The sequence below is a fragment of the Leptonychotes weddellii genome, chromosome 9 (assembly GCF_054177405.1).
Source record: "Leptonychotes weddellii isolate Sample4059 chromosome 9, ASM5417740v2, whole genome shotgun sequence".
Lineage (NCBI taxonomy): Eukaryota > Metazoa > Chordata > Mammalia > Carnivora > Phocidae > Leptonychotes > Leptonychotes weddellii.
In genome coordinates, this window is record NC_138377.1 from 66,864,742 (window position 1) to 66,874,029 (window position 9,288).

General features: G+C 35.5%; 1 protein-coding gene across 1 annotated transcript; it reads left to right on the forward strand.

Annotated features, from left to right (window-relative positions):
• The first annotated feature begins 7,531 nt into the window (after positions 1-7,531).
• On the forward strand, positions 7,532-8,505 carry LOC102727484 (olfactory receptor 4K13). Its single transcript, XM_006730646.3, has one exon. The coding sequence runs from the start codon at positions 7,567-7,569 to the stop codon at positions 8,503-8,505; it is 939 nt and encodes a 312-aa protein (XP_006730709.3). The 5' UTR covers positions 7,532-7,566.
• The last annotated feature ends 783 nt before the right edge of the window (positions 8,506-9,288 follow it).

The window sequence follows — 9,288 nt, forward strand, 5'->3', positions numbered from 1 at the left end:
TACATTATGTACATTTATGTACATTATGTGCATTTATAATATGTTCAAAGTTACTTCAAACAGGAGTGGAGAGGCATGAAGGTCTGGCTGGTTGTATTGGGTAAATGTATTTTTCAATTGGATATGGAAGAGAGACAAGGGGATACTCCACAGGAAACATTTCCTATAACTGGAGGTGGGAATAAGGAAATGGTGGGACTACAATTCCCCAGCTTTCTATCTTTATATCTTCTGTTTTGATAGCCCAGTTATGCTTACAGTAGTGCCAGGCCTAAGATTAGTATACAGTAAATGGTAGGTATATGTTTATGATTGATCCTTTTTTAATATTCTTCCAGTAAGTTTTCATACTAGAACACTCCAGACCTGATAGTGGTTTTATATTTCCTTGATAAAACATATCAATTTTGGTAAGTATGCAGTGCCAGAAAAAGTTTTCTCTGTTGTAACTCAGGGAAAACAACATGGCATCTTTAATAATTCCCATTGGTATTTGATCATCAGTTGGGTATTGTTAGGTCTCAAAATACATCATTTCTTTATCACCAGTCTCTCAATATATATGACTCTTTTTAGAGAAAATATTCATATTTGTCCTTATTTTAGGGAAATACCATTATTTTTGGAAAGAGAAGCTCTCTAGGTTTCAATGTGTCTGACTCAAGTAATGTTCTGAAACACTGTAGAACTGGTAAGTCATAGGGGAAGCTTTAACATATATTAAAACAATATAGAACCATTTCTAGATGTTGGCTTTTAATCCCGTTGTTCAGAGGTAGAATCAAATGTTGAAAGTCCTTTGGGAGCTAAACACTATGACAACATCAGAGAGTTCTAGAAGGCATTATCATTCTAGTTGTCATACAGACACAGGGCATAGTCTCATTATAAGTGTGACAACATGGGGCAAATTAAATAATTGAGTACACTTGGATACACTTCAAGTGATTTTATTGTCCATCTGCTAAAGAGTTTCCATGTCAAACTTCATGATGTCAATATCATTACCAATAAACATTTGAGAACATTTCCAATCTATGTCAAACAGTGCCTCCTCAGGAAGTAAGTGGCTGAATGAAATTTTGCATTTGTTTTCAGAGAAATGTTATTCCTTGTGCTTATAAACCTACTAGACCTAATACTTCAATTTATCCTGTTCTGGTCAAGAAGCAGACAAATAAAAGTCAACTAAATTGACTAGTATCATGTGGACAAGAACATGACTTTTGGCAAATCTGACCTAAGCCATAATTGCTTTTATTTCATGTTCTTCTGTTTTAAGATTACAAGTACTTTTATTTTTTTATTTTTTAAAAATATATATTTTTAAAGATTTTATTTATTTATTTGAGAAAGAATGAGAGAGAGAGAGAGAGCACATGAGAGGGGGGAGGGTCAGAGGGAGAAGCAGGCTCCCCACCGAGCAGGGAGCCTGATGTGGGACTCGATCCAGGGACTCCAGGATCATGACCTGAGCCGAAGGCAGTCGCCCAACCAACTGAGCCACCCAGGCGCCCCAAGATTACAAGTACTTTTAAAAAAAAACACATTTTAATAGAATAAATCATTCCTATATTCTCAAATAATTGGACAGACTGCTCTCTGTAGATCAGGCAACTAGTAGATCAATCACAGTATGTCTTTTCTCTTCATAATTTGATGCATATGATCTCCTGTGAGTAAATTTCTACTTCTAATTCTCAGTTTAACTGAGTCTATAATTAGAATTAAAATGTTGATTTCAAAGTTTATATATCTTTCTCCTCAGCCATTTTAGAATAGCCAGAAAATTGTTCATAGTAAGAAGAAAGCTAAGGAACTTTGCTTCTGTGGGAAAGGATGATGCTGGTCAGATAATCAAAATGATTGCTTTGAAAACAAATTTTTTCTCTTTTCTCTCTTGCCCCTTCCTTATCTGAGAGCCTGTGTATCCCTCTCCCTCTGCCCCTCCCCCCGATTCATGCTCTCTCTCTCTCAAATAAATAAATAAAATCTTTTAAAAAAAGAAAATGTGTTTTTTTTTTTTTAGATTTATTTATTTATTTATTTGACAGAGAGAGAGAGACAGCGAGAGAGGGAACACAAGCAAGGGGAGTGTGAGAGGCAGAAGCAGGCTTCCCGCGGAGCAGGGAGCCAGATGCGGGGCTCGATCCCAGGACTCTGGGATCATGACCTGAGCCGAAGGCAGACACTTAACGACTGAGCCACCCAGGCACCCCAAGAAAATGTGTTTTAAAGGAAAATTATAAATCAGTGCAAGTTAAACTATCAAAACAGAAACAAAAAAAAGTAGAAAAATTCTTTGACTTTCAATAAACCTATATATTCTACAGTTATATATCACTAGTGCATTATTACAAAAAGTTTTTCTTTTTCTTTTTTTTTTTTTTACTTTTCTGTTGTTGTTAACAAACTTTATTTTTAGATTTACAGAAAAATTTCATAGATAGTACATCGAGTTCCCATATTCCTTACATCCAGTTTCCCCTATTGTGGTGCATTTGTCACAACTAATGAATTGATATTGATGCATTATTATTAACTAAAGCCCACACTTTATTCAGATTTCCTTAGTTTTTACCTAATGTCCTTTTTCTGTTCCAGAATCCTATCCAGGATAGCACATTAGATTTAGTCCTCGTGTCTCCTTAGGCTCCTCTTGACTGTGACACTTTCTTAGACTGTCTTCATTTTTTTAAAAAATATTTTATTTATTTATTTGACAGGGAGAGAGAGAGAGAGCACAAGCAGAGGGAGCGGCAGGCAGAGGGAGAGGGAGAAGCAGGCTCCCTGTTGAGCAGAGAGCCTGACATGGGGCTCGATCCCAGGACCCTGGGATCATGACCTGAGCCGAAGGCAGACGCTTAACTGTCTGAGCCACCCAGGTGCCCCTGGACTGTCTTCATTTTTGATGACCATGAAGGTTTTGAGTGTTACTGGTTGGTTATCTTATAAGATGCCCCTGCATTGGAATGTGTCTGATGTTTCCTAATCATTATACTGGGGTTATAGATTTGGGGGAGGAAGTCCACAGAGGTAAGTGCCATTTTATCCTATCAAGGATACATAATGTTGAGACTAATCACTGTTGCTAATGTTGACTTTTATCACCTGGCTGAAGCAGTCTTTGTCAGGTTTCTTCACTCTCAAGTTACCTTTTCCCTCACTTCTCATACTGTCCTCTTTGGAAGGAAGTCGTTATGCACACTGACCACTTAAGGAGTGCGGTGCTATGCTTCACCTCTTAAACATGAAATATTTACATAAATTATTTAGAATTCTTCTGCATGGGAAAATTTTCTCTTCTCCACTTATTTATTTGTTGAATTACTTATTTATACCAGTGTAGATTCATGAATTTTTATTTTACGTTCTGGGTTATAATCCAATAGTACTTTATTTATTTGGTTACTCAAATTGTTACAGCTTTGGCCCTTGGGAGCTCTTTCAGTTGGCTCCTGTGTCCCTTTGACATGTCCCCGTAACTCTTGGGTTTTTTTTTAAGCAACCTGTTTGCTTTTTAATGGATTTTGTCTGGTCTAGTAGTAAGTCTAATATCATTTAGCTCCATTATTCTGTGAGCATTTCTCTTTTCCATTATTAAAGTAATAGACAATAATGAAAATTGAAAGATAAAAGTAGAAAAAAAGTACAATTCAATCTTTATTACTTGAGTGTGTTCTCTTGAAGTGTCTTCTTTTTTCTGACTTTGCATACTTTCACCATTTCTTTTTCTTTAAAAATAGGTCTAATCATTCTTTGTAAATAATTTCATATTTGGGTTATTTCTATTTAACAATATATTATGAACATTTTCCTGCCTCATTAATATATATCACTTAAAATGTTCTACATAGATCAATTAACCTTTCCTTTTAATTGATTAAAATTAGCCCATAAATATCCTCGGTGTATTGCATAATGATGCATAGCAGGTCTTTACACAGGGACTGAATAAATTAGCTATTTAGAGAATTTTGATATTTCTTAATTATAAATAGTGATGAAAAGAGTGTGTGTGAGGCTACAAGTTAAGTACTTTTTTAAAAATTTTTTTTATTCTTATGTTAATCCCCATACATTACATCATTAGTTTTAGATGTAGTGTTCCATGATTCATTGTTTGTGCATAACACCCAGTGCTCCATGCAGAATGTGCCCTCCTCAATACCCACCACCAGGTTAACCCATCCTCCCACCCCTCTCCCCTCTAGAACCTCAGTTTGTTTTTCAGAGTCCATCGTCTCTCATGGTTCGTCTACCCCTCCGATTTCCCCCGCTTCATTCTTCCCCTCCTGCTACCTTCTTCTTCTTCTTTTTTTTTTTCTTAACATATATTGCATTATTTGTTTCAGAAGTACAGATCTGAGATTCAACAGTCTTGCACAATAAGTACTTTTACATATTTAAGATTTCTAGAAGTTGAGCAGAGTCCAATAATAGCATCAATATTTTTGAAGCTCTTAGTTCATGATTAGATTATATAAAATTGAGCAAATTGTGTGAGGCTAACCATTGAAAGAAAGGGAAAAATATTGTCCATTCTACCCAAATAATCAAGGGATCACTCGTTGAGAATGTCAACAAAATGGGCTGATTAATGAGACATAAGTCTTAAGTTTTTCTTGTTAAATATCTGTTTTCACTCACTTCATCAACATCTCTATTGATGGCCTTTATAACATGTGTTATGGAGAATATGAGTAATTTGTCTATTTTCAAGGAGCTTAAAAATGATCTGGGGAAAGAAGAATCACAACACTAGAAATGAGAGAACTCAGATTAGAACAGATTTGTCTAGCTCTTGTTCTAGTGTTACTTCAATTTCAGAATATTAATACCTAATGGACATGGTATACCTAGAGAATAAGTAAATTGGTAGAGCACATGAAATGGACCATAAGTATAGTGGAAATTGTTATGGGTTTTGTACTAGGGAAAGTTTTATTATTTAGAAGAGAAGCCTCCAAGTGTCCCTAAGAATATGGTTATATAGACAGAGGAATTCGTCTACCTAAAAAGAAGAAAACATGTAGAGATAAGAAAAAATGGATGGGGAATGCGGAAAACCATGAATTTGCTTTTACCAAAACAGAAGTTGTATTTTTGCACTATTAGAAAACAGTATTGGATATTTAGAGTGGTTGAGAGGCTGATTGTGAAGGCCTTGGCGAACTTGGGGATTGATAATGGAGTTATTTAATTGTAGGTTTTTAAAGAAGACAATAATAGGATGAAAACAGAATTTTATGAGTAATGTTCAATTCCTTAAAGAAAACTATATTTGTGGGTAATTACATTGTGCATCATCAACAATATTGAATTCTATATAGTTGTAAAATGCTGTAGATTTTCATGTGCTCATAGGAATATATTTTTATCGTATTGACAACCCAAGGAAAATAACTATGCATATGAACACCATTCTCTCATAAATAGTATTGAACACTATTGTCTTAATAAATAGCATATAAATGTAAATATATACTAATACCCCCACCACAACACACACACACACACACACACACACACACTGTGCTAATGTCTGTATTACTTTTCTCAAAGGCTATCCAGGAAACAAACTGTCAAGAGTTATCATCCTGCTATGTGTGGCATGTTTTCTTTTCCATTAGTATAAGCTACTTTGATCTTTTTCTAAAGCAAATTAGGGAAAAATACATACTTCTAACAATTTTTTTAGAATAGTTACTCTTTCTGTTTAAAAATGCTCACATTCAATTTGACAGTTAAAAATATGTTTAAAGTTCCTAATTTACAAGGATTTTGCTTTAACACTGTTTTTAATCTAGATCCTGAATATTCATTATATATTTCATTTATTCATTCACTCCTTCAATAGATATTTGAGTAGTCATACAGTATTCCAAGATGCTAGAATGTGTATAACTACTGCATGTATATTTGAAGTCTGTCCTGTTCTCTTGAAATGCAGTTTCAAAAATGAAATTTCAAGAAGCATTAGTATGAATATTTAAAGGATTATCCATAAAATTGAAAGGAGATATAACCTTTCTAGACACAGAAAGGAATAACTTTACATACTAAATAAGACTTAGCACTTTGCATCAATTCAAGGTTCTCAGAGTAGGAAATCAACTTGAGGATATGTGTATATGGGGAAAAAATACATCCTCTGTTGGATAAATGTACCCGTGGGGTGTCTCAGAGAAACAGAGTGTACAGCATCATGATGCTTCTTCCTTCTGTTTCTGATGACTGGGAACGTAAGTTGCAGGAAATTGATGGGATTACAGGATAAGGAGATGCAAGGCTATTCCCGGGATTCACGTGAGGCACATTCCCCTGAAAGTATTTTCTCCATTCTGGTAAGAAATAATGACACAAAAGGAAGGCTATACTTTATTTACTGAAGGAGCTTTATAAGACTCTAGATAATTGAGAAACCATTAATGATGAAAATAATTTTTTAGAGCAAAACCAGTAAAATCAGTGCTGTTATAAGCATGGGCTGATGGGAAAGTTATACCATAAATTTAGATGACTGTACTGAAAGAACTGTATTTCTATTATCCATATAAATCAGTTACCTCAAGCCACCTCATTTTGTCATTTTGAAGCTTGTGATAAATAAAAATGCACAGTCCAAACAACAATCCTTTTTATAGCCATCAATAAGTAAATGAATGAATACCAACTAAAAATGAAATAAATCCAGTTCCATTTCTCTGTGGACCTGTGCATCCTTGGTACTTTCTGCTTAAAATCCTAGAAGAGACGTTTGATGTGAATGATGTTAAATGTTGAGTGAATAATTTTTACATGGTTAATATATATAATAATATATGTCATATATATAATTATATGGTTTCACTCTTACAAGTGTGCAATGACCATCACTGATACTAGCATGAGCTCTGAGGGTTTCATGCAAGAATGGAGCAGGTAAGAGGCAATACATTTCTCAGGACCCAAAAACTTACAAGTAAGACTTAATTTAAGGTTTAATTAATAGTTCTTTACCAGAATCTCTTTCAAAATATGGGTCTTTAGAATCTTTGCTGTATTTTCTACATTTATCATTTCCAGGTTAAGAAACAATATTATTCTGTGAATGTAGAACCCACCACCATCATTATCATATTTATGAACATCTTTATAGCACAAAGAGGCATTCAGTATCATGTAGTCTGATTGTTTTCATTTTATTTTACTGAGGAGGAAACTTAACCCTGGTAAGGAGATACTTGTCCTATGTTGCCCCCAATGAGTAGCTCAGCTAGGTGTTGTATTGAGGTCTTTGGATTCCAGGTTCACAATACAATGATGATTTCATGTGCTGTTTTTATTTTTGTCTTTCAGAAATGTATATTCTGAATTCTCCTTGCTATTTGGTACACTTCTCTGGGACATTTCAGAAATCAATGACTAACAAAATCACCCTCCAAAAGCGGGAGGTGCTTTAAGTTCAGGTACCCAGTCTAAGTATCAAAATTCAATAACAACATGAACCATCCTTTCTGTAACCACAACTTTTCTGCCCAGGATTCTCACTCAATTTGATTATGATGGGATAAAGTTGACAACATGGAAAGGGCAAACCATTCGGTGGTGTCTGAGTTCATTTTGCTGGGACTTTCCAAATCTCAGACTCTTCAGATTCTATTCTTCCTAGGATTCTCTGTGGTCTATGCTGGGATTGTGTTAGGAAACCTCCTCATCTTGGTCACCGTGATCTTTGACTCACGCCTTCACACACCAATGTATTTTCTGCTTATCAATCTCTCCTGTATTGATATGATCCTAGCTTCTTTCGCTATCCCTAAGATGATTGTGGATTTCCTCCAAAAACAGAAGACCATCTCTTGGTGGGGATGTTATTCTCAGATGTTCTTCATGCACCTCCTAGGTGGGAGTGAGATGATGTTGCTTGTAGCCATGGCAATAGACAGGTATGTTGCCGTATGCAAACCCCTCCATTACATGACCATCATGAGTCCACGAGTGCTCATTTGGCTGCTGTTATCCTCCTATACAATTGGATTTGTGCACTCATCTAGTCAGATGGCTTTCATGTTGAATTTGCCCTTCTGTGGTCCCAATGTGGTGGACAGCTTTTTCTGTGACCTTCCCCTTGTGATCAAACTTGCCTGCAAGGACACCTACCTGCTACAACTGTTGGTCATTGCTGACAGTGGCCTCCTGTCCCTGGTCTGCTTCCTCCTCTTGCTTGTCTTCTACACGGTCATCATATACTCAGTCAGGCACCATGCTGCCAGTGGTTTGGCCAAGGCCTTCTCCACTCTGTCAGCACACATCACAGTTGTGACTCTCTTCTTTGCCCCATGTGTCTTTATCTATGTATGGCCCTTCAGCAAATATTCTGTCGATAAAATTCTCTCTGTGTTTTACACAATTTTCACTCCTCTCTTAAATCCTATTATTTATACATTAAGGAATCAAGAAGTAAAAGCAGCCATGAAGAAGATAAGGACTCGACATATAACTTCAAAACATACTTTGTAGATGATGCTTTTGAAGAAATAATCTCTTGTGTGGACATTTTAAGGAATGAACTTTTAAGCTATTTCAAGTTCTGTAAAAGGAACCAGTAGGTATAACTTTTAAAGAGCAAACCCCTTGTATTAAAGAGGGCACATTCTGCTTGGAGCACTGTGTGTTATACTCAAACAATGAATCATGGAACTCTACATGAAAAACTAATGATGTAATGTATGGTGATAAACAGAACATAATAATAATAAAAAAGAGCAAACCCCTTTTCTTGTCACTGTCAGTGGTTAAACACATGACATGTACAGTCTGGAAGACGTGCATTTAAATCCTCTCTTCACTACTTCTTCTCATGCAAATTTGAAAAAATGAATAAATTCTCTTTATCTACTTAATCTACAAAACTTCTTTATATGTTTCTTTTATTATTTTGACATGTTTTTAATCTTCACAATTATTATTACTACTTCTATTATGCTTGTAGCTATTACTGCTGCTATTATAGTTGTAGTTAATATTGGGAATCTCTATGTAGAAAATGCACACAGATGATGCCTCACATAGCCATGTAGCTGAGTGCCTGGTACTATTTGGTGCTAGAAAAACACATTTTGTAGATGATCCCTAATTAACGTGTATTAACTTTTAGTTACTCTTTTGCCCCAGATACAGTGCCTCCAACCATGCTTCACATATTTTGTGAGCCCACAATGTGCCAGGAGGTATATCCAGGGTTTCAGGAAGCTTACAGTCCTTAGATGAAAAGAGTGAACTAAATTTGTAAACATGTTGTGG